The sequence below is a fragment of the Trichosurus vulpecula genome, chromosome 1, assembly GCF_011100635.1.
Source record: "Trichosurus vulpecula isolate mTriVul1 chromosome 1, mTriVul1.pri, whole genome shotgun sequence".
NCBI classification, from domain to species: Eukaryota; Metazoa; Chordata; class Mammalia; order Diprotodontia; family Phalangeridae; genus Trichosurus; species Trichosurus vulpecula.
In genome coordinates this window covers 140,884,740-140,911,772 of record NC_050573.1, presented here as the reverse complement: position 1 = coordinate 140,911,772, position 27,033 = coordinate 140,884,740, and the positions used below count along the sequence as shown (strand labels likewise).

General features: G+C 38.8%; 1 protein-coding gene across 1 annotated transcript in view; it reads right to left on the bottom strand.

Annotated features, from left to right (window-relative positions):
• Window positions 1–824: 824 nt before the first annotated feature.
• Window positions 825–27,033, bottom strand: part of DPYS (dihydropyrimidinase) — a 108,702-nt gene continuing 82,493 nt past the window's right edge. Inside the window, exons 8-10 of the mRNA XM_036742062.1 lie at window positions 11,596–11,803; window positions 3,427–3,565; window positions 825–1,210 (exon numbers count right to left, since the gene is read on the bottom strand). Of these exons, the coding sequence (XP_036597957.1) occupies window positions 3,461–3,565; window positions 11,596–11,803 (313 nt within the window). The 3' untranslated portion in view covers window positions 825–1,210; window positions 3,427–3,460. The remainder of the gene's footprint in view (window positions 1,211–3,426; window positions 3,566–11,595; window positions 11,804–27,033) is intronic.

Below are 27,033 nucleotides of genomic sequence, written 5' to 3'. Positions count from 1 at the left end.
TATTGTCTGTCATCTCCTCTTAGCCTTCAGCTATTTCCCACCCTGGAGTCTAAGCTCACCCCAGTCACCCTAGTCAGCTCTAAACCCCTCCTCTAGTCATCCCAGACTGCTCAAGACCACCCCTCAATCCCTCCCACAATCTTTCTGTATATAAGCTCCATCTTGCCTCCATAAAAGTGCTCAGATTCAATCTAACTCAGCTCAGATTGATCTGGCCCACTAGCATGAGCGGCACAAATGCTCAGGCTCCTTAAGAGTTTACCCAATATGGCGAATCCTTAATAAACTTTGTCTTTTTACTTGGCTGAGAAGGCTTGAGTTGAATTCATTTGGCAGGACCCGGCATGTTGGTATTTTGGGGTCTCGAGCTCCCCTCAACCCCAAACCTCATCACTTGTACTCTGTTCAGGGGATGTACCCATTTATTCAGAATGAATAAATGTAAAATATAATTAAAACCTTCCTGGCTTCCCAACAAGTATTGTTTATTCCTAAGCAATATGAGTATATTTATAACAAGGAGTTAAATAACTTGTCCAATGATTACGCAGCTTTCATTTGTCGGAGGCAGGACCTGAACCCAGGTCTTCCTGTCTCCAAACAAGCTCTATAGCAATGAGACCATTCTCTCTCTCATTCTTTCACATTGTTCTCAAGTCATTTTAAGATGAAGACCTAATTCCATGGGAATGTACAGAATGTACTTCATAATTGTGGTGAAAGTGGTCTATTTTGGAGAAATCATGCTGCTGAATTCTAGCCCCATTAGTATCAAGGGAAAAAAATGTAATTTGTTGCAGATAGATGATGCTTTAAACAGCTAGTGAAGATCCAAAATTTTTATTAATTATAATAAAAGTAGAGAATTGCATGTTTTAATGGCAGATATATCCTGAATATGATGTAATTTCTATTCATAAAATTAAAATGTTCGGTACAAGCAATGACGCCATTCCAAATGATTCCTGGTTAACTTTCATACAGAAATTCAAAATCATCACCTTCATTTATATCTATAATTTTATTCTGCACAAAATTCTGGCAAGAAGGCAGCCTTCCCTTTTGAGAGAAAAGAAGTTTCATTGTAGTTATTCTTTCAAGAAGATCCTTGGGTGGTGCTATCAGGTGTGCTTCTAGATAAGACGATGCAGGGCGTCTGACTGAGCTCGAGGAACAGTATTCTGGGTCCCTTTCCTTTGGCTCTCTTTACCTTTGCAGAGAAGAAGAGGAATATACTGTAACACACTCCTTCACACATAAAATGCTAAGGCCCATCGTCTGGCATTGAGAAAGTTAATCAAAGCAAATCAAAAGGAAAGAAGAATAACTGCTTTCTTCTCTTTCTAATGGGGAAATTATTCATTGTTAAAAATTATAAATTATTAAGAGGGAAATCCTCTGAATTACATATTCTCTCATAATAAAACTGATAACAACAACAATAATAATAATCAACATTTGTATAGCTTTTACTCTGTGCCAGACACCCTTTATAAATATTGATTCATTTTATCTTCACAACAACCTTGGGAGGTACCATTATTATCCCCATTCTTTTTACAGATGAGGAAACTGAGGCAAACCAAAGTTAAGTAACTTGCCCAAGGTCACATAATTAAGTGTCTGAAGCCAGATTTAAACTCAGGCCTCTAGGCACAGTGGCCTATCCATTGTACTACCTCACTACTCCTGTAGAGTACTGCCATGCTACCCCACAGTCTTAGAAGAAGACCATGTCCCAACTCTGTGTCACTGTAAGGGCAAGAAAAGTGGGACTTTTTGCTGTTTTTTTCTTTTGGAGTTCTAGTTCTCCTCAGCTCTAAGGCAATCAAGTGCCTTTGATTGAGTCTTACCTTTGATTGAACCAAGAGTCTTTGATTGAATCGAGAGTCTGATGACCTGCCTAAGTCAAAAGAAAGCCTAAGTGACATGAGTTTGAGTCACACAAGTCTGGGTCACAAGGATTGTGTTGCCCTCTGACCCTGAAAAAGCATATATGTATTCTGAAGTTAGCATTTTGCTTTAGGGCTCACTCATGGGAAGAGTGTTTGTGTGATACAGCCAGATAAGACTCTGGGTAGCTGTTAAGGACCACCCCCTCCAGCCCCTGCCTTTGAAAAACTTCTCTCTACATATGTATTGTTTTTTGGTTAGACAGTTGGAAGCCCTGTCTGTTGGTTTTTGCTGTTTATATTTTCTCTGAACTTTGGGGTGCTGACTTTTCCCCTGAACTAAGCAAATTATACATATATATATATATATATATATATATATATATATATATATATATATATGTGTGTGTGTGTGTGTGTGTGTGTGTGTGTGTGTGTGTATACACACACACACACACATACATATATACATACATACAAATATGTATATATATTGATTAAAGTAAGATTGTTGACTCCTTTTAAATTGCTTTCCTTTAGAAAAGCAGATAAAAGAACCTGTCCTAGCATCCCTCCTGTGTGCTGGTATTATTGGCCTTACAGCCCCACAGCAGCTCCAGGTAGCATTGTTGTTACAGTCACAGACACAGACACACAGGCCAAGCTAGGTCATTCCAAGACTCAAGAAAAGTATGACATGTATGAGAGACAAAGCAGACCATACCACATTCTTGCCAAATTTTTTCATAATATTTGCCTCTCTCCCTAGCCTTAGAAGTCCCTTTCTAGCAAAGTGTAATCTCCTTCAGTCCAAGAACCATTTTGTTGTTGTCTCTGTACTCTCATCACCTAAAACGAAAAAGTTTACAAAGGCTCCCTGAAGCCTTCCCTGATCTCCTCAATGGCTATATAGTACTCTCTCTCCCTAAAGATTTATTAGTCATTTGTTCTGTATATACTTATATGCAATAGGTGTCTGGTACATGTCATTGGCCCTGAGATGGTAGAGCCAAAGTATATATACTACATTGACATACAAGTTGTCTCTCCTGAGGGAATGTAAGCTCCTTGCAGGTAAGGGCTGTTTCATGGGTAAACCTTTGTATCTCTAACACCTAGCACAGAGCTCAACATATAGCAGAAGCTATAAAATGTTTACTAATTGACCAATTTGTTAAGTTGATTTGAATTCTAGATCTCAGAGAGTGAGGCTTCTCTAAATTCATCTCTTTACCTAGTGATACTAGCCCAAATTTTATGAGAGGTCATTTTCATAAACTTCCCATTATTCAATCTCTCATCATTTTAAATAATAACAATAGCCAACACTGACTTAGCACTTCATGGTTGGTGAAGGTTTTTACAAATATTATCTTACTTTTTAAACCACCTCCCAGAAGACTTCTACTCTGGTACTCACTTTCTTTGCAAACTTACAAAGAGTGAAGGAGACAAGAAATTGATATGACACCCAGGTCACCTTTCTGGCATCAACATACAAGCCCATAGTGTTTGATTGTGAGCAATCCATTACCTGAGAGTGCTAAAGCAAAGCTTTAGCCATGGGCCTATTTCCTGGTTGCAGGTGCTGAAGCTTCTTTTTTTCCACTGGCCTTCAATGAAGTCACTTCCCCTTTGTAAGGGAGTCGCTTCACAGGGGTAGGCGTGCAAGTCTGGAACAAAACATTACATTTTTCTTTTTACACACTTTATTTTTCTCGTGTGTGTGTGTGTGTGTGTGTGTGTGTGTGTGTGTGCATTAGGGTGGGGGGCAGCGTATCTTAGCTTGCCTTCTTTTAAAACTGGATGCAAGTCTCTTCAGGAAATTATGGGAAATGTAGTTCCCAAGTAATAAATGGAGCCGTGGAAAGAATATCAGACTTGGACTCAGGAGATCTGAATTCAAATTCTGATTCTGACTTACTGACGGTGTAACCAGGGCAAGTCTAATTTCTCTAAGCTGGTTTTCTTCTCTGCAAATTGAAGATAATACTTGGGCTATCTATTTCAAAAGGTTGTGAAGAAAAAAAATGTGAAGACCTTTTACTATAGAAATGAGACAATATTATTTACTTAGTTCGGGGCTAAGCAGGATGCCTTGAGAGACCTTCTCACTACAGTACTGTCTCCTCAGTCCTTTGCCTGAAACCCTCTTCCCGGTTCAGGGAGATGTGACCACAAATTTTCTGCCAATGCTCTTCTCAACCAGCCAAAGACGAACCCTTGAGCATCACATCCTATGATGCTTCAGGTTTTTTTTTCCTTTTTTTTGTGTTGGGGATAGCAGAAGACAATTGGGGTTAAGTGACATGCCCAGAGTCACACAGCTAGTAAGTGCCTGAGGTTGGACTTGAACTTAGGTCCTCCTGACTCCAAGGCCAAGTATTCTATCCATCAAGCCACCTAGCTGCCCCTATGCTTCTTTCTACCAAAGCTTTTCTATCCCTACTCCCTTCACCCTGAATCTTCTACGATAGCTCTCTATGCTTATGGTTGCTGTTGTCTAATATTAAATCCCATTCCAACATCATGAATTTTTGTTGTTTGTTGAGTTGAAGTGAAAATATCTCAGCTATGACTTGATAACAGTGCCATTTTTTTGAGTCTCAAAACTTACTTCCTGCCAATAGATGGTGCAGCGTATAGAGTGTTGTACTTGGAATTAGGAAGACCTGAGTTAGAATCCTGCCTCTGATATTTACCATCTGTGTGACCATGGGCAACTCATTTAGCCTTCATTGGTCTCAGTTTCCTCATCTGTAAAATGGGGGTAGTAACAGCACCTAGCCTTGTAGGGTTTTTCTGAGGATAAAATGAGATAAATGTAAAGTGCTTTGCAAAACATTAATTTCAGTTTTTTTTTCTTTGCAGGGGGGAAGGCAGGGTAATTGGGGTTAAGTGACTTGCCCAAGGTCATACAGGTAGGACGTGTGTCAAGTGTCTGATGCCGGATTTGATCTCAGGTCCTCCTGACTCCAGGGCTGGTGCTCTACTCACTGCGCCACCTAGCCGCCCCCACTTTCAGTGTTAATAGCTTAAAATTGCAATAAGACTTTAAGACACTTTGGATAAGTGCTGGCGATGATGGTGATGCTCAATGGCACAGTTTGTTGGTGATCTTGAAAGGATGCTAGTTTTGCTCTGTTTCTTTAGCGTCAGTGCTAATCTTCTCCCTTTCCCTTCCCCCTTCTATGGGTCAAGCAGCTAGAGTTAGCAGTGGTGTCTCTATCTCAACGGATACAGGCTGACTAAACCTGTAATTCTGTTCTAAATAAATAATGGCTGTTTTCACAGGTGTGCAGATGTGCGTGCCCTACTCCCACAGCTAAAACTTCATACTGGCCACATATGAAATGCTTATGGAAAAAGTCCCCAGCAAGACCCAGGGTGAGAAGCAACAGAGAGTCTTATTCCAATCCCAAAGCATGGGAGCTTCGATGTCTGTTTCTGACCAACTTGTGTTGATTCCCTCCTCCTTAAGCAATGATCTTAATGTTGAACTTAGTGTGTATTCCTGATTGGCTTAGCCCACCACAGCTCAAAACACCCAGACTCAAGCAACCCACCAACTTCAACTTCCTAATAACAGGGATTACAGGCAAGTGCCACCAGCCCAGCTATCATATATTTTTAAAAATTAAATTATAGAGTTTCCTGAAGAAGAAAATAAATGTCTAATACTAATATTGTGTACTATCTCTACATGATGGATTGAAAATATTTGAATGATCTAAGATTTGGTCCTGGGGAGTTGTCTAGGACATATAGAGGTTAAATGACTTGTCCAGGATCATATAACTAATAAGTGCCAGAAGCAGCTTTGAACCTAGGTCTTCTTCACTCTAAACTCAATACTCTACCCACTATGCCATATTGCTTCTAAGATTTGAAAATGGAATTACGTTAAAAAGGGCTTACCTAAGAAAAATTCCCAATTCCAGGGTAGGTGTGATAACAGTTGATATGTTTCCAGCATTTCCTTCTATATTTTTATTGATTTCTTAAATTAAATTTTATTTGTTCAATTAATAAATGTCTTATTTCTCTTCCTTCTACTCCCTCATTGAAAATATATATTTTGCTGTTACTAATATAAACAACATAATCAGTCTATACAAAGATGTATCTCTAGCATAAGAAGTGGTGTTAGAGATCTAGTTCAACCCCTCATTTGACAAAAGAAAAAACTGAGGTCCCCCATGGAATAAAAGTGTCTTGTCCATGTAGAAAGCTGCAGAACTGGTATTTGAACCCTCTGATTCTAATTCCAATGTTCTTTTTACTTTATCACGAGTCCCTTTGGATACTACCATCAAACAAGCTTTTTAAGACATTATACTGGTATGTGGCACAGTGGATAGAGTGCCTGGCCTGGTCAGGAAGACCCAAGTTTAAATCTGGCCTCAGATACTTACTAGCTGTGTTACTCTGGGCAAGTCATTTAACCCTGTTTATCTCATTTTCCTCCTCTGTAAAATGAGTTGGAGAAGGAAATGGCAAACCATTCCAGTATCTTTACCAAGGAAATCCCAAATTGGGTCATGACTGAAGCACACAACAAATAGAAGGCACACTCATTGGTTTATCATCTGTAGACTCAAGATTTATCATGTCCACACACATCTTTCCCAGATCTATATCTCTATCCAGAACTTCTCCTTCTACCTCAGCCACCTATTGCCAACTCTCCGATGGTTGAAATTTTCACTTGGAAGTCCCACTATTACTCCAGACTCAACACAACCAAGCCTGAGCCCATCATCTTCCTCCCCATATCTCTCCCAAACCTTGGTTTCTTTATTTCTGTTGATGGCAGCACCCTCTTTTTAGTCATCTTTTCTCTTGCTCTATACATTCAATCAATCGTCAGATCCTACTGATTCTTTCTGAGCAGTATCTCACATGGCTGTCTCCTTTTGTCTACTCATGCTTCATCCACTCTAATTCAGGTCCTCATCTTTTCCTACTTTGACTGTTGTAATAAACTACTTCTTCTTCTTGAGTCCATCTCTCTCCACTCTATCCTTAATATTCAAGTAAACTTCCTAATGCACCATTTTGATCCTGCTATTTTTTTTACTCAAAAACCTTCAGTGGTTCCTCATTGTCTGATCCTGGCATTCAAGGCCCTCCACAGTCAGGCTCCAATCTACCTTTCCAACTTTTTCTCATTACCACTCCCCTTTATACACTTTGCATTGTAACCAACACCTCTTTGCCAATCTACATACTATCCATCTCTTTTGTTTTTCTTGCCTTTTCTCCATTCCTCATGTTCTTGTCTATATAATCTTCCATGCCTTCAACAAATTCCACCTCCAATCTCCATCTGTTGAAGTTTATCCCTTTTTCCAAGGCCTAATTTCAGGGTCATCTTCTCAGTGAGGCCTTTGCTGACCTCTTCAGGTGAAAATGATCTAGCTCTCTGCTCCCTGAAATTTCTCAAAGTGCTTTGGTCATCTTGTATTTTTTTTCATTTCCCTTTATATTGTGGGTATTTGTGTACTTGCAGTAGATTATAATCTCCTTGAGAGTAGGTTCTGTGTTGTATCTACCTTTTTATCCATAATCTCTTACAAATAGTGGCTTTTAATAAATGATTAATGAAGGAATGAAGTCTAGATCACATTCTAAATGAAAATGTAACTATGTGCTAATAAATAAAATGTAACAAGTTAATGGAAAATAAAAATTCACAGCAGGCCTATGTTCTGACACATTTGTCTCATAAAGATAAAAAGTACTTTGATGTATAAGACATAGTTGTTAGAGCTACATTTAAGGAATCCTTAATTTCTTGAGCCTATGATTTCAAAAGACTGTGGATTTTAGGTTGGATTATCTTCCCATGTGAGAAAGATCATGAAAATTGCCAGACAAATAAATTATTTTGAATTTTTTCTCAATAATAGCAAATATATCATGCTTCAATATAGCATAGTATATCTGAATCATTTGGTCCCGCAATTATTTCAAGTTAGCAGAATCTGGATGTAGTAAACACACCATATTTGAACTCCAGTTTGTTCTCTCCACCCCCTATATATATGTATATATACATGTATATATTTAATATATATTAAATATGATCAATCAATTTGATATTTATTGATAAATATGCCAATTAATTCTCTGATGCTTTCCTTTACTAATAATAAAAGAGTTTCAAGATTTCTTCTCAAATAGCTAAGGAGGACATCTAAATTACAGATGTGGGACATAGAAAGTAACATAAATGTTTGATGGCTATCTCTATATCAAAGAATCATTTACTTAACACAAAAGTCAATGTCCGGAAGGATAGTACATTAGGTAAGAAAGGTCATCCAGTGAGAGAGAAGCAGTGAAGTCATCAGTGCACTAACAACAATTTTGAGTATGTGTCAATGTGCCTCCACTAAAGCCTTCCCATACCATGTGGAATGACACTTCCATGTTGTGGAGGTGACCCCCAGTTCTGTGAGGCTCTTCAAGTAAAGTATAAGCTATAGTAGGTTCCACCAAGCTCTGACTATGGATCTAGTGATACGTTTCTATTGCTGTTATCTGATGGCCAGCCCAGCCAAGTTCAGAAAGTCGAGATCAAGATGAAATTTTTGGCCATAGCAACTTATGAACACCAGCTACTAATTTAGAAGGGTTGTGACTTGTGTAGGGAGAGAGAATTCCCATGCCAAAAAAATTGTAGATCTTTGAAGTATTGAATAAATGATTGGACTAATGGATGAAAGAGTAGTCTATACTAGTGGGCCTTGTTTACACAACAGATACTCTTTTGAAAGGCCTGAATTTTTTTGAGCAAATCCTTTGAAATGTACCAGAGATCACTCTTTGAAATTATAATAATAAGATCTAGTACTTATATAGAATTTCAAGATTTTCTAAACACTTTCGCAAATACGATCTCTTTTTCTCTTCACAACAACCTTGGGATGTAAGTGCTATTTCCCCATTTCACAGATGAGAAATTGAGGAAGACAGATTAAGTGATACACCAGGGTCGTACAGCTAATTAAGTATCTGAAACTGGATCTGACTCAGGTCTTCCTGACTCCAGGCCCAGCACTCTATCCAATGAGCCACTGAACAATCTATAGTAATAGCTACTATTCATACAGTGCTTTGAGGTTTGTAAGTACTTTATAAATATTTTTCATCACAGCCTGGGAGGTAGGTGCTATCATTATACTCATTTTACAGATAAGGAAACTGAGGCAGAAAGATGTTAAATAACTTTCCTGAGGTCACACAGCTAGTAAGTGTCTGAGACTTACTCAGAATTGAATTCATTTCTTCCTGATTCCAAGTCCAACATCCTATCCACTGTAGCACCTAGCTGCCTCAAACACTTCAAAATACGTGTGAGTCCATTGATGTGGAATGGAACAGTCTCTACTGATGCAGCTCCATTAGAGGGTGTTTTCACGAACTGTCATGACCAAAACTCCCTCATCTGGTGGCCAACCTTCTGGTAGTGAGGCTTTCAAAATTGGTTTGGCTGCTCCTCCCATACAGGCCACCAGCTTTGAGAGGCCAGGGCCACTTCCATAGCATCATGAGGCAAGGCAGGTAGACCTTAGTATCAGGTGGCAAAGGAAATAAATAAATCCAGATTTTGAAGATAATATATTGGTCTTACTAGTAAGGTAATAAAGTATTTTCTATTGACAGACAGCTCTTGAAATATTTATGATGCATAAAATATAAATTTTGCTTGCTCTCTTTTGGATCCTATGCCAAAAATGACTAGATTTTTTTAAAAATTAAGGCAAATTACTATTTAATTTATAAACTCATTAGATCACAATCTATATATGATTTTTTATTTTTTCATACCACTATAATATTGAAACATAACCTTTAGTTTTTGTTATAATTTCATGCAGCAAAAAGGCTCATCCCTTGAGACTACCCACAAAAGACATACATTCTCTGGAAACATTTATCCTATCTAGCTAGACATAGAAAGCAATTTTTAAAAGTGCATTAGTTTATTATTCAGCTTTGCTAGAATAAGAACCATTCCTTAATTGATATGAATAGGCAATTTACTAAGGAAGAAATAAAAGCAATCAATAACTATATGAAAAATGCTACAAATGATTAGAGAAATGCAAATAAAGTAAGTGAGGTTTCACCTCACATTCATCAGAGTAGTAGAGTTGACAAAAATAGGAAAATGACAAATGTTAGAGGGATGACAAGGGGAGCAAGAAATCATATATTTGTACTATTGGTAGAGTTGTGAACTGATGTAGCTGTTCGGAAGAGCAATTTAGAACTCCATCCAAAAAGTCACTAAACTGTAGGTATCTTTTGACCCAGCGATGGCACTATTAGGCCTATCCCTCAGAGAGATTATAGAAAGAAGAAAAGAATCCATGTATACAAAAATATTTATAGCAGCTCTTTTCATAATGGCAAAGATCTGAAAACAAAGGGGATGCTCATGGCTTGGAAAACATCTGAACAAATTATCATGTATACATGTAATGAAATCAGTTGTGCCTTAAGAAATGATGAAACAGATGAGTACAGTGAATCCTGGGAAGACTTGTGTGAACTGATGCAGAGTGAAGTGAATAGAATCAGGAGAACAATTTATGTAATAATAACAACATTGTAAAAAAAACAAGACTTTGAAAGACTTAAGCACTCTGATCAGTGTAATCAATGACTAACCAAAATTTCAGATGACTAATTAAGTATGTTTTCTGCCTCCTGACAAAGAGGTAATGGATTCATGGTGTAGAATGACACATATTTTGAACATAGCCAATATAGTAATTTATTTTATTTTTTATATATATTTGGTAGAAGGGTTTTGCTTTTCTCTCTTTTTTTAAACAACATAGGGAGGAAAAGCTGGACTTTAGGTAATTTTAAAAAATGTAAATTTAAAAAATATACCACACTAAAAGGGAAAAGGTCATCTATCCTGCAATGATTTTTCTTTATGAATATTTAGGTTTAAATATAATTATGAGCACAAAACCGAAGTACAACATTTGGTCTCATTTTTGACCCAATGGATATACTCTCTAGAATGAATTTAAGACTTTCTGCACTGTGCCCCCGGTATGCCCTAGGCCTAGAATTCATCCATTGAAAGTACTTTCCATTCTTGTGTTTGGGTGGTTTCTCCTAGAATGTCCACTCATGGAGGGAAGCCCAGGCCAGCTGTACCTTCGTTCCTTTCCAGGCTGTATTTTGGACTTTCTCTACCATACTTCTGACTACAGCAATTCTCCTTCCCTTCTTGAAAGCTTTTCAGCTTCCTTTTATGTATTTTCTTTTCCCATTAAAATGCAGGTTCCTTGAGGGCAGAATCTGTTTTTTGCTTATATTTATATTCCCAGGGCTTAGTACAGCACCTGGCGCACAGCATGCAAATGCTTGTTGACTGACTGATACAATGAAATCCAAAGGGGTAGAATTGAGAAAGAGTGGGGCAGCTAGGTGGCACAGTGAGTAGAGCACTGGCGCTGGAGTCAGGAGGACTTGGAATCCAATCCGGCCTTAGACACTTGACACACTTTCTAGCTGTGTGACCTTGGGCAAATCACTTAACCCCAATTGCCCTACCTTCCCCCCCTGCAAAAAGAAAAAAAAAGAATTAAAAAAAAGAATCAAGAGATAGTAACCCAAAAGTTGGTGGGTTTTATAGTGGTAGTCTATTGTCTATAGATTCTTGTATACTCACCTGATCTCTCTGCTTGATTCGTTTGTAAACATATTCAGCAAATGGTTTCCGAGGAACATATTTTCCATCTCCTGCACTGACATTAAAAACTCCAGCTTCATATACCACCTTGCCTCTTGAAATAGTCACAAGGGGTACCCCATGACAGACCATTCCCTCAAATATATTGAAGTTAACAGCTTGATGATGAGTTTTTGCAGAAATAGTCCTGTATTAAAAATGGAGAATAACATGCTCTATCATTCATAATTACACTGTTAGGAGGATTCACTTCACTATCTTTTAAATGGAAAAGTAACATGGGGGGAGGAATGGGTTGGATCATTTGTTGAAAAGCAACTGATGGGTAAAAACAAAATGTATCAAAAAAAGAAAGAAAAAAGGAATGAATAGTCTTCCATTATTTTTTGAAAGAAATCACTAGGTCATTAGTCTTTTCCTGAGTGGAACATAAAATACTTGAAGAAGAATGGCTTAGGAGAAAACTTAGAAACTCTATTAAACCATAGCTTTATCACATTCTGAGAAGTGACTACAAGAATTGAATGTGACATTAATATTTCACCACAAAGTAATTAGGCTTCCGAAGAGCATAAAATCAAATAGGCAACTGTTTCCGTTTATTAAGGCAAAGGGAAAATTGTCCTTTGGGTTTAAATGTCTATTTTTATAATCATGTCTAAAAAAGTTGGATTTTTAAAGAACAACTTATTTTGGAAGGTTATTCCTTACAATGAAGAAACTAAAGGGGAAAAATATAAGCCCTTAGTGAGCAAATATAGAATCTCTTGCATATTCTGTATGCTGTTCAGAAAAGTACTGCGATTATTTTTGACATAGAAGAGCAATCGTATTTTTTGCTTTTTTGGACAAATCATCTTTATCCCAAGAACTTTCTAGGTTCATCCCCTAACCCTCACCCCTAACTAATCCAAGATTCCAGGTTTAAAAAGTAAGAGAAAAAGATACCTGGACACTATCCAAACAGTGCTTTGAAATTATATACTACATTAAAAAAGGCCTAAGAGATTAAAGCAAAAGGGAATTCATGAAATCCCAGCATGTAACAAGGATGCCCTCCAATTATCATATAGACCCTGAGCATATTATAACAATGTGGTTATTTTATCGTACATCGTAACAATGGAGGTAATTTTTCAGGAGCCCCTCCTTACACCAGTTCTGACTGTTTGAGGTCCTTGTTTGTGTACATTAGAAGACTAATAAGTCAAGGCTGTGTATCTATAAAACCACACTGAGTAAGAACTGGCAATAAAGTAGGAGCCTATCAATGTCTAAAAAGGTATGGTACAGAAATATGAATGTGGATATTATTGCGCCATAAGAAGCAATACATATGAAGCAATCTAGAGAAGCATAGGAGGTCTTATATTACTAGATGACACAAAATAAAGAATGCAGAACCAAGAAAACAACATACACCATAACTATAACGATATAAAAGCCAGCAGCTAGGTGGTACAGTGGATAGGGTGCTGGGCCTGGAATCAGGAAGAATCATCCGGCCTGTAGTTAGCAGGTGTCTGAGGAAGGGCTTCAACCTAGTTCTTCCTGACTCTGAGTGACACATTGGTTAGTTTTGCTGAATGATTTTCTTTTCTCTCTCTAAACAAACAAACAACCCTTTATTACAAGGGATGCCTGGCCGGGTAGGGAAGGGCAGGGGTGGGTAGTCCTGGTGGATATACTCAGAAAGGAAAGTGATGTAGAACCAAAAGATACACGATAAAAAGATAATACATTTTAAAACTCACATTGCAATAAATGGAAATTACCCAAGAGCATTGGATCCCACCTAGAACATTGCTGGCGTTTAGGAATAATTCACTTATTTTTTTAAAGGCTAATATCTCAAACTTTGACTATTAGTTACATTTTATCAAAATCCTCTGACCCACCTGACCATCCATATTTAATATTTATGTAGGACTTTTCACATAGTTGGTGCTTTAAAATGTTTTTGAATTGAATTGTACACTCCCTCTGCCCATGCAGATGGCCAACTATCCACAACTATTAAAAGAGTTGTCAAGGACACTGAGAGATGAAGTAACTTACACATGGTAAAATAGTTAAATATCGAAGATGGCGGCTGGTAAGCACGGACTAGAGTGAGCTCCGTACCCGAGTCCCTCCCAAAACCTATAAAAATGTCTCTGAACCGATTCTAGAACGGCAGAACCCACAGAACAGCAGAGGGAAGCAGGGCTCCAGCCCAGGACAGCCCGGATGGTCTCTGGGTGAGCTCTATTCCACACGGAGCTAGGAGCTGGGAGCTGGGAGCTGGGAACGGAGTGGAGCAGAGCCCAGCCTGAGCGGCGTGGACGATCCAGACCAGAAGCCGGGCACAGGGGGCCCTAGCGCCCTGAATATGTGAGCTGCGGCAGTTACCAGACCCCTCGACCCACAAACACCAAAGACTGCGGAGAAGGTTAGTGGGAAAAGCTGCGGGAGTGGAAGGAGTTCATGGTTCGGCTTCCAGCCCCGGGGGCAGCGGAGGTGGGGCAGCTACAGCTGTTGTTACTTCCGGCTCCAGGCCCACCTGGTGGGAGGAATTAAGTGGCGGATCAGAGCAGGAGTGCAACAGCCTGCTGAAGATCTAAGCCCAGTCTGGGTTGGGGGTTCTTGGGGAAGGAAGAGTGCTGGCTGTGGCAGAGCTGGCACCTCCCCCCCAAACGTAGAACAGAGAACTCGTTAGTCTACAAGCAGTCATACCCCACTGAAAAACTCAAGGGTCAAGTTAGTTGGTTGGGAATATGGCCAGGCAGCGAAAACGCGCCCAGATTCAGTCTCAGACCTTGCATTCTTTCTTTGGTGACAAAGAAGACCAAAACATACAGCCTAAAGAAGACAACAAAGTCATAGAGCCTACAACCAAAGCCTCCAAGAAAACCATGAACTGGCCCCAGGTCATAGAAGAACTCAAAAAGGATTTGGAAAAGCAAGTTAGAGAAGTAGAGGAAAAATTGGGAAGAGAAATGAGAAGGATGCGAGAAAACCATGAAAAACAAGTCAATGACTTGCTAAAGGAGACCCAAAAAAATACTGAAAAATACACTGAAGAAAACAACACCTTAAAAAACAGACTAACTCAAATGGCAAAAGAGCTCCAAAAAGCCAATGAGGAGAAGAATGCCTTGAAAGGCAGAATTAGCCAAATGGAAAAGGAGGTCCAAAAGACCACTGAAGAAAATACTACTTTAAAAATTAGATTGGAGCAAGTGGAAGCTAGTGACTTTATGAGAAATCAGGATATTATAAAACAGAACCAGAGGAATGAAAAACTGGAAGACAATGTGAAATATCTCCTTGGAAAAACCACTGACCTGGAAAATAGATCCAGGAGAGATAATTTAAAAATTATTGGACTACCTGAAAGCCATGATCAAAAAAAGAGCCTAGATACCATCTTTCAGGAAATTATCAAGGACAACTGCCCTGATATTCTAGAGCCACAGGGCAAAATAGAAATTGAAAGAATCCATCGATCGCCTCCTCAAATAGATCCCAAAAAGAAATCTCCTAGGAATACTGTTGCCAAATTCCAGAGCTCCCAGATCAAGGAGAAAATACTGCAAGCAGCCAGAAAGAAACAATTGGAGTATTGTGGAAACCCAATCAGAATAACCCAAGATCTGGCAGCTTCTACATTAAGAGATCGAAGGGCTTGGAATGCGATATTCCGGAGGTCAATGGAGCTAGGATTAAAACCTAGAATCACCTACCCAGCAAAACTGAGTATTATGTTCCAAGGCAAAATATGGAGTTTCAATAAAATAGAGGACTTTCAAGCTTTCTCAGTGAAAAGACCAGAACTGAATAGAAAATTTGACTTTCAAACACAGGAATCAAGAGAAGCATGAAAAGGTAATCAAGAAACGGAAATTGCAAGGGACTTACTAAAGTTGAACTGTTTTGTTTACATTCCTACATGGAAAGATGATGAGTATGATTCATGAGACCTCAGTATTAGGGTAGTTGAAGGGAATATGCGTATATATATATATATGTGTTTGTGTATATATATAAGTGAATGTGTTGTTATGTATATATCTATGTGTATATGTATGTATGTGTATGTATATGTATATATATGTATATATGTGTTTTTATGTGTATATATATATATATATGTAAAAGAGAGAGAGCAGACACAGGGTGAGTTGAAGATGAAGGGAAGATATCTAAAAGAAATAAAGTTAAATTAAGGGATGAGAGAGTAACATACTGAGAGAGGGAGATAGGGAGAGATAGAATGGGGTGGATTATCTCGCATAAAGGTGGCAAGAGGAAGCAGTTCTATGGGAGGAGGGGAGAGGGCAGGTGAGGGGGGGAATGAGTGAACCTTGCTCTCATCAGATTTGGCCTGAGGGGGAATACCATACATACTCAGTTGGGTATCTTACCCCACAGGAAAGAAGAGGGAGGAAGATAAAAAAAAAATAAAAGGCGGGGGGATGATGCAGGGGAGGGCAGATGGGGGTGGAGGTAATCAAAACAAACACTTTGGAAAGGGGACAGGGTCAAGGGAGAAAATTCAATAAAGCGGGATGGGTTGGGAAGGAGCAAAATGTAGTTAGCCTTTCACAACATGAGTATTGTGGAAGGGTTATACATAATAATACATGTGTGGCCTAGGTTGAATTGCTCAACTTCTTAGGGAGGGTAGGTGGGAAGGGAAGAGGGAAGAGAATTTGGAACTCAAAGTTTTAAAATCAGATGTTCAAAAACAAAAAAAGTTTTTGTATGCAACTGGGAAATAAGATACACAGGCAATGGGGCGTAGAAATTTATCTTGCCCTACAAGAAAGGAAGGGAAAAGGGGATGAGAGGGGAGGGGGGTGATAGAGGGGAGGGCTGACTGGGGAACAGGGCAACCAGAATATAAGCCATCTTGGAGTGGGGGGGAGGGTAGAAATGGGGAGAAAATTTGTAATTCAAAATGTTGTGAAAATCAATGCTGAAAACCAAATATGTTAAATAAATAAATTGCATTTAAAAAAAATAGTTAAATATCTTAGAAGTGGCATTTGACAACCCCCCCCATCCCCCTTCTTTCTGAGTTCCTTCCAAGGCCAACCTTGTAGCTACTACCTGACTCTTATATAACATTTAGACTCTTCTCATTTGATCACCACATTAAACTGGTGAAGTATTTAGGACAGGCAATGTTATTCTTTGAAGATGAGGGGAGTAAGACCTAGAGATGTTTTAAAAAAAACTTATGCCAAGTCATACAACTAGTCAGTGGGAGAGTCAGGACTAGACCCAAACCTCCTGACTACAAGTGTAGGGTCTTTTCCACCATAGCTCATTGCCTCTTACATCATATACCATAATCGTTGAATGAGTTAGAAAATGGATCAATGCATAGAAGACAATTTGGGGATTCAAGGAAAAAGGAATTACTTCTGTCTAGGAGAAGCAGGGAAGGGGTCAGGGAGGAGGTTGCATCTGATCTGGGCCTTGAGGGAAGAGAATGGTATCAGTAGATGATAATAGTATAAGGGAAGTAAGGTCTATTCTAGGCATGGAGTACGGTATGAACAAATGTGTGGAACTGAGGAAAGGCAGACAAAAATCAAGCAAGCAAAGATTTATTAAGCATATGTGAGGTGTTCCTGACCTTGAGGTCCTTCTAGCTAAAGGAAAAAAAGAAAATATACACACATACATACATAAATATATATATATATATATACACATATGCATCTATATAGATACACAGGTGTATATACAGTGTGTGTATGCATGTATTTATATATATATATATGTATATATACACACACACAGAGATATAGATACAGAGAGAGACAGAGATACATACAAATATATGCAAAAAAACCTTTATCAGTATGTACAAAGCAGATATAAGTAACCTTAGAAGGTAAGGCACTATCAATAGGCCTAGAATAAAAACAACAACAGAGAACAGTTTAACTGGAGCACATCAGGGTATGTAAAGAGGAAGAGGCTAGAAATGTAAATTAGGGCTAGATTGCCCCTAAACTTCCTCTACAGCAGGATAGCAAGTGTGTATTTTTATCTGTCAAACAATGGGGAGCCCCTAAAGATTTCCAAGAAGTGCAGAAATGGTATTAGATTAGGGCATGATAATCATAGCTTCATAGATTTAGAGCTAAAAGGGGCCTTAAAGTCCATTCTAGTCAAACACCCTGATTTTACAGATGAAGACACCGAGGCTCATGGAGGTAAAGTGATTTTCCCAGGGTCATTCATGTACTAAGCATCAGAGGTAGGATTTGAAACAGATCGTGGATTCTGGGTCCTCTGACTTCAGAGACAGGGAAAAAGTCACTTTGGCGAAAGGGTGAAAGGTAGGTTGAATTGGAAAAAGAATGGAGGTAGGGAGATCAGCTACGGGGTTATTACTCTTGCTCAAGAAATATTTTAACCTATCTTTTTAAAATGTGACTCTAATATTTATTAAATGGCACTCTTAGTAGTCTGAAAGAATTAAAGTACTAACTCACATTCAAAAATTTCTTATTCCCTAGGCACCGTTGTCCTGTTCTTTTTGGTTTTGGGGGTTTCATTGGTATCAGGAACTCTCAGAAGAGGAAATTCCCCCTATCAGCGCAAGTCATCACCTTCTCAGTTAACTTAAAAAATCTTAGTTGGCTAGGGCAGTGAGAGGTTGTGACTTGACCAAGGTCATCATCCAATATTTGTCAGAAATGGAGCTTGAAGCCAGATCTTTGTGACTCTGAGGTCAGCTCTCTTATCTATTATTCTATGCTTCCTTTTGTTATTGCTCATTGAAATAATAATAAAAACAGTGGGAATTGATGTAAGTCTTGAACCACAGAGCTATATGATCTTTCTGGCATATATTTTAACTGTCTTTCTTGGACCGTTCAGCCATTGTCATTCATGCTGGCAACATGGCGGATGCAGCTTAGGCATAATTAGCATAATTATTATGAAGTGATTAATAACAGTAGAGCAACAGTGTCTTTCCCTCCCATAAATTCCTAAGAAGGGAGGACATTTCAGAGGACAGGGAGGATTCTTTAAAATGCTTATTTGGGAAACTAACACAAAACTACTTTTCAAGCAAAGAAAATGCAGATTTGGCCAATAATCATAATCCCTTTATTAAAAAATATGGCCACTATTGAAAACTGTGACAGCTCCTGTATTTCTTTCAGTAACTGTTTTCTTGAGGTATTTCTAATTCTCTTGGTGCTCAAGTAAGTCATTCTTAAAGGAATTCTTATGTCAGGTAAAGCAATGCAACAAGCGTTTATTAAGTGCCTACCGTACATTGTCCACTGTGCTAGATACTGATTCTTTCCCCTAAGTAGCTTATATTTGAGGCAAAGGATGGGGGGAGAGGAGGGCAGGGAGAGAGATAACAAGCACAAAGAAAAATAAATACAAGCCAATTTGGAGAGGGTAGAACAAATGAGGAGTCAGGAAAGGTTTAATAAATGTTTGCTTAATTCATTCAATTGAACTGAATAAGTTGGCACCTGAACAAAATTGTGAAGTAGCTAAAAGATTCAGAGGTGAGGTGAGAAGAGACTAAATTCCCATCATGGATCACAACCTATTTAAAGGTATGAAGATTAGAGATGCAATGTTAAGTTTATGGTACAGCTAGCACAGTTCATGGTTTAGCCAGAATGAGAGTAACATGAAATAGGTCTGGAAACATTCTCCTCCCAGCTGTGCTTCTTAATCTTCATACTTTGTCACCATGACCCAGCTGCCTTCTCACCCTGGAATATCCCTCTATCCTTCAGGTCTCCTTCTCCCATTGGTGTGTTCTTTTCAGGGGCCTCCATTTTGGGGTCACTTGAGAAATGATGTTACTTGCCTGCCTGGAAAGGTAGATGGCAGCCAGACTGTGAAGGGCTTTAAATACCAGACAAAAGCTTGTATTTTATCCAAGGGGTAATAATAGGGAGCTATGTGACCCCGAGCAAGTCACTTAATTCTGTTTGCCTCAGTTTCCTCATCTATAAAATGAGCTGTAGAAGGAAATGGCAAACCACTCCAGTACCTTTGCCAAGAAAACCCCAAATAAGATCATGAATGGCTGGACACGATGGAAATACCTGAACAACAAAACAGGGAGTTACTGAGCATTTTTGAGGAAGGGAATGACATAAGCCAAAGTGAAATACTTTATTTTTCATCACTATCTGCCCAAATAGCGATGAGAAATAAGCCACTAATGGAGGAAACCTAACCCAACACAAGCTGAATATGACTGTTTTTGACCCATGTCTTGAATTTCCTATCAACTGGCATAGGTCAAAAGCAGTCATACTCAGTTTGTGTTGAGTTTGGTTTCTTCCATTAGTGAATTCATTCATATGACAGCAGTTTTCATTGGTCACTCTGCCTGAGGAAGAAATTTGCTGTTTGTTTAACTCCCTTGGAGCCCATGTAGACAGGCCTGTCTCTGTATATTACTGAGTGCCATGGGTGTCTTGCTGAGTTCTAGTCACATACATCTCCAAGGCTAAAAATGTGAGGAGGGCAAAAGCCCTGAAGAGAACAAAATTAGACTATTATCCAATTTAGTAACTTTGATATTGTTCACATCATAGCTGCAGGAAAACAGTTTGTCCCTTGATAGTAGTTTTCTATTATTTTTTTTAAAGATTTCATTGCTTTTACTTATGAGAAAAATTATTGAAGCACAGCCCAAAGGAGTTCCTTCTACTTTGTTTTGCAGGGAGAGGAATGAGAAGGGTAGCTAAATGTCTCTGTGCTAAACTGACCCTCCTTATTATAAGGAAAATTTTTTTCGGTGTTTTGCATTATTTTCTCCATCTCACTCACTTAACATATAAACTAGAAAGGCTATTGGAAACCAGAGGTTTATAGGACATCTGGAATATGGAGGTTGTGAGAAAGAATAGAAAAAGAATTGGGTTTGGAGTCAAGAGAATCTGAGTTAGAATCAGGCTCTGGTATAGTGAATCTAGAAAGCAGTTTGGAACCAGACTCCCACCCCCCTCCCCGAAAAAATTAACACTAGGCGTATCCTTTTTGACCCAGACATATCACTACTAGGCTTATTTCAGAGAGATCAAAGAAAGAAGAAAACCCATAGGTACCAAAAATATCTATAGCAGCTCTTCCTGGAGTGGCAAAGAACTCAAAACTAAAGGTGGGGGGTGGTGTCTATCAATCAGGGGACTGGCTGAATAAAGTGTGGTATATGAAAACAGTGGAATATTATTGTGCCAGATGAAATAACAAAAGGGATGGATTCAGAGAAACCCAGGAAGACTTGTATGAACTGAGGCAGAATGAGGTGAGCAGAAGACAATTGATACAATCACAACACTGCAAAAACAATTTGGAAAGACTTAAGAACTCTGATCAGTATGCAATGACCAATTATGATTCCAGAGGACCCATGAAACATCCTGTCAACCTCCATACAGAGAGGCAATGGACTCAGAGTAAAGAAACAGACATATATATTGGATATGTCTAATATGAGAATTTGTTTTGTTTGACTATTCATATTTATTAAAAAGTATATTTCACCCTTGGGGTAATGGTAGAGGGTGGGTAGCGGTGGGGGTGGGGGAGAAAACAAATTCTTGCTAATTGAAGTAGAATTAAAAAAGAATCTGGCTCTGTTACTTATTAGTTGGATGACCTCAGGCAAATCCCTGAACCTCTGAGCCTCAGTTTCCTCATGTGTAAAATGGAAGTAATGACAGCACCTCCCTTGGAAGGTTGTTGTGAGGATCAAATGAGATAAGACTTGTCAAAAGGGCTCTGTACGGTTGCTGGCACATAGTAAGCACTCTATATGTGCTTATTCTATTTCTATTTCAAAGCCTTATTCTGAGAAGGGGTCCCAGGCTCTGCTTTTGTGAATGACACACAGAAAGGCTAAAAGCCCTTGACTTAAGGCTTGTATAGTTTTCATGTTAGTTAGTCTCCTTCCTCAAAATACCTTTCACTTACTTATAGATGTACATGTTGTATGCATCATGCATGATGAAATCTTCTCAAAAGCAAGGGCTGCTTTCTTTTCTTTCTTTCTTTCTTCCCTCCCTCTTTCCTTCTTTCCCTCCTTCCTTCCTTCCCTCCCTCCTTCCTTCCTTCCCTCCTTCCTTCCCTTCCTCCTTCCTTCCTTCCTTCCCTCCCTCTCCTCCCTCTCCTCCCTCCCTCTGTCCCTTCTTTCTTTGTTTCTTTCTTTCTTTCTTTATTTGTTTCTTTCTTTCTTTCTTTATTTCCTTCTTTCTTTTTTTTTTATTTCTTTCTTTCCTTCTTTCTTCCTTCCTTTCTTTCTTTCTTTCTTTCTGTGCCAGGCACATAGTCAGTGAGTTGCACATGTCTCCTGAGTTGGGGTAAATTTGTCAAATAGATATGACTTTCAGTTCCTTCTAACCTCATATAGACCCAAGCTCCCACTCGGCCTTGAAGGCTTTTAGAAGCCATCAGCCTTGGCTCTGAGCCAAAACCTCCTCATCCTTTTTAAAAGTGGTCAAGAGAGTGGAGAGATTTGGGACACAGATCTGTTCTTTTAACAATTTCTTTGAAGTGACAGGACATGTCATTTCAGAGTGGCCCAGGCAGGCCTCTTAAAAGATGAAAAGTTGTCACTTCCCATGCATTGCCATTATTAAGCAAAGCTGCTACCTAGTGTACCCATCAATTTCACCTCCCCTATGTGTCCAAATTAAACACTGGGCTCCTAAGGAATAGAAAATCAAGTTGTCAGTTTAATCCTATTTAGGGCGATGCCTTAAACCTTCTGTGGGCCTAACTAGGTGGCAGAACGTTGTAATTCAGGCCCATGGAAAGTGGTCCAAAGTATGAACAGAAGAAAAATGGCCTGGTCATCCTGCAAGTTGGTTCTCAAAGTTTGCGATGGAGGTGAAATCTGGAAAAAAAAGTCAATTTACATAGTAGAACTTTGGTAACCTGAGCCAATATTGAATTCAGGTCACTTGAACATTCATTTGTACCTACTACGTACAAAAGAGGTAGGGAGGCATTGAAGGAAGTCAATCAGCTTCATTGCTTGAAGACCAGGATTCAAGCTCTACCTTTATCCCTCAGTACCTATGTGACCCTGGTCTAGCCATTTAACCTCTAAATGCTCTGGGTTAGTGGTGTCAGATTGCAGTAGAACCAGAACCCTATGGGGAGCATATTGACTTTGAAAACTATAAATTAACAATATCTCTTTTGTATTTCGGCAGCTAGGTAACGTAGTGGATAGAAAACTTGGCCTGAAGTCGGGAAGACTTATCTTCCTGAGTTCAAATCTGGCCTCTGACACTTACTAGCTATGTGACCCTGGGCAAGTCACTTAACTCCGATTGTCTCAGTTTCCTCCTATGTAAAATGAGCTAGAGAAAGAAATGGCAAATCACTCCAGTATCTTTGCCATGAAAACTCCAAATGGGATCACAAAAAATCAGGTACCACTGAACAACAACAAACAGCAACAATTTTGTATTGTATTTTAAACTATTTTGTTAACTATTTCTCAATTATATTTTAATATGGTTCTGGCCTCATTTCCCAGGGCTGAGTTTAACACCTTTTCTCTAGGTAAGTCTCTGGGATTCTAATTCAAAAAGAAAATGCCAACCTATATATGAAATCACAGGTTCTGATTTCCATATCCCCATGGCCAAATCTCTGTGCCAATCACTGACGAGCCAAAGATACAAATGAAACAATCCCTGTCCTCAAGGAGCTTCCATTCCACTATGTGATAACAAGCATAAAGTATATACATATAAGTAAATAGAAGGTAGGGAGCCATGAGAACACATTAGGAGTACTTGAGGACAGACTACTGTCATTTCAGGGGAGCAGGAAAGGCTATTTAGAGGAGGGAGCACTTGAGTCGAGCGTAGAAGAAAGACCTAAATCAAAAAGAAGAGCTAGGGAGAGAGTTCATTCCATAAATGGGTTATGATCTGTGGATGTGCACAGAGAACATTGGCAAATCAGATTCCAATTTTACTGGAACAAAGCACATCATACATATTCATTTTCAGAAAGCATAGAACTAAAGAGTTTAGAAGTATTATGAAACACAAATTAGATATGAGTAATTTTAAAAGCTAACATGTTGGAAAGTGGGTAATCTAATGGATAAAGGACTGCTCTTCAAGTGAAAAAGACCTGGGTTCAAGATTTGTCTCTGTGTGACCTTCAACAAGTAATTTAACCTATCAGTGTCTCCAGGCCACTCTTCTAAATTACAAGCCAGGAATGGGATGGTAATTAGTATCAGCAGAGGATGTTTCCACAGTGAGAGTTCACTATACAGATTAAATCACAATTCCAGACTTCCCTCTTCAAAACAAACTAAAAAAGCTTAATACGTTCCTGGGGGTGATGATGATGTTAAACAAGAATGTGGTACAGCTGAGGGTGTCCAATAAAGGAATAAGCCTGGTTTTATTACTCGATTTGTGGAACCCATCTCATCGGATCATAGATTTGAGCTGTAAGGAACTTAAGAGGGCAGCGAGGCAGAGCAGTGGATAGAGTGCCAGGCCTGGAGTCAGGAAGACTCTTCCGCCTGGGTTCAAATATGGCCTCAGACACTCGTCAATATTTATTGTATTAGAAATGAAAACATCTTAGTATCATTATAAAAATAGTTTTGACCCCATAGACTCTCTGAAAGAGTCTCAGAAACCCTCACAGATCCTTGGATGATACATTGAGAACCACTGGACCTCAAGGAGAAAGCATTGGACTTTGTCCTGGAAGAACTCGGTTCAAGTCCCTGTTGACATTAATTAATCATGCAGCCATGAACAAGTTAGTTAATCTTTTTGAATCTCCCTTTCGTCATCTGCAAAACATGTAGATGATGTTTATACAGCTGATTTCACAGGGTTGTAAGGATAGTATTTTATAAATCTGTAAAATGTGAGCTGTTGTTATTCATGTAAGATGATGACACTGACAGAATTTCTATTCATGTGTGCAGCTGTGACAGGAAAGACTGTTGATCATTGTTTTTTGGGTTTTTTTCTCATGAATATTTTATGTGAGAATCCCAGAATAGCATGCCTTTTTGTACAGCTTAGGATTTACTCTTATTGGAGAGCCAGTCTGGTACAGAGAGTAACGTACTATGCCTGGTAAACAGGAAGACTTGGGATCAGATCCTGTCATAGATATTATCTGTGTGATCCTGGGCAAGTCAGTTAATGTTACTCAAGCCTCAATTTTTTCATATATGAAATGGGGAAAATAAACATACCTACCTCCCAGGGTTATCGTGAAGATTCAGTGACATAATTGTATATAGTACAATCTGCAAACTTTAAAGCATTATATAAATGTGAACTATTATTATTTTCAGTCTGTTAACAAACACTTTTATTAAGCCTTTACTATATGTCCAGCACTGAGCTAAGCAAAGACAAGCCAAAAGTAATGCTTGCCCTCCAGTAACAAGAGAAGATTTAAACAGGAAGGTAATCTCACAGGGAAAGTTGAGTGGTTGGGTGAGGAAGCAGGAAAAGAAATTAGGGAAGGCTTCCTGCAGAAGGAGAGATTTGAACTGAGTCTTGAAGAAAGCCAGGAGGCAAAGGTGAATGGAGAATTCCAGGGATGGGGGGGGGGGGGGAGTGGGGTGGACAATATAATGGCACAGAGTGTTATGTTCCAGGAATAAATAACAAGGAAACCAGGAGATTACGAATGAGTTGCCAAGGAAATGGAGACTCTAAGATTAGGAAAAACAACCACTAATATCTACTTTATTAGACAAATCACTAAGCATACCACCAAAAGTAAAGGGAATAAATTGAAACCCTCAGGATTTGGAATCAGAGAGACCTGGATCGTCTACTCTGTGACTTACTGTGTGACTTTGGAAAAGTCATGTTGTCTTGCTGGCTCTCCGTTTCCTCTTCTATAAAACAAGAGAGGGGGTCTAAATGACTTCTAATATCCCTTGAAACTCTAAATCTGTGATCCTGAGCCTTCTTCTCAAAAAAAATTCTAGTACCCTAATTCCAAGAATCAAAACATGTACTCACAGAATCATAACATGTTGGAAGGAGAAGGGACTTAGAGAACATCTAATCCGATCCTATCATTTTACATATATATAAACTGAGAAGCAGTGAAATGATGTGGCCAAGGTCACCCAGCTAGTAAATGGTGGAACCAGAACTTAAAGTCAAGTGTCCTGATTTCCAGTACTGGAGTACTTTCACTTTCATCCTTCAGGAATTTCTAAGAGCAAAGCTAGTAGTGCCTTTTTATTTCAAAATTTCAACTGAAAGAGACTCTCAGAAACCAAAAAATCATTTGAATTATTTCCATATGAAGAGAAGCAGCTTCCCTAAAGTGATAAAAAACAACATTTTTCAATGTCCCAAAACGCAGTCCAATCCCATATAGGATCTTCAGCCTGTTCCTGAGGTAGCATTAGTCAATCAGCCAACATTTGAGGATAGATAGGATGGATAGGATCAAGGGTTAGGAGCTGGAAAAGACCTCAGAGCGTACCTACTCCCACCCTCTCTGGTTGTATGTAGAAGTATCTCGAGCTCAGCTTTGACCAGCTGAAAAGAAGAATCCTTTAAAGGGGGTGGTCAAAGAGGGATTGAATGTTTTTAGGGAAATGTTTCTCCCAGGGTATGTGGAAAATCAAGCTATCATTGTTCTGTTTGATGAAGCAAAATGATAACTGTACTTCACCTCAGGCACTGTAACTACCCATTATCTCATGGTGGAATTTTGTCCACTGTCTGAAAAATCTATATCTGTGACTCTGAAAAGTTGTGTTAGAGAAAGATTTTCAAAGCTATTAGTGTAACTGTCTTTGAACTTCTCACCCTCAAAGCAGAAATGTTTAGAAGAGAACAATCTAAAATAATAATAATAATAAAAAATATCTCTAGGCTTGTGCCTAAAATACAGAATATAGATTTTTCTTCCATGCCCCCAACCTATTGATTGCCTGATGAGAAAGACTCCTATAGAAGCTTCAGGGCTTTTTTGCAATGCCTTTACTCTCTTTCGTCTCTTAAATGGAAATGTACAGAAGTTATTCATTCTCTTATAGCTTGTCCTGTGTTGTCTAATATGACTGTTTTTCTAATGTGACTGTTCTTCCTGAAGAAAATTATATTTCCTAGCTGACTCTTTCTGGTTGGCTCAGGCCCAGAATAGTATAATTGCTTGGCTCACTAGTCCAGGTCTACATGCAGCCTTCTAGTGAGAGAAATGATTATTTCTCTCTTATATTAATAACCAATTATTAATTGAGATTAAGATTTTTTTCGTTCTATTTCCTCATTCAGAAATAAATCCCTGTAGGTTATACAGCCAAGTCTTTGAAGGCCATTATTGACTTTGCCCCCAAATTTACCCCACCTAGACCATCTTATCTAGGTGGATTTGTTACCCCATCCAACTAGACCT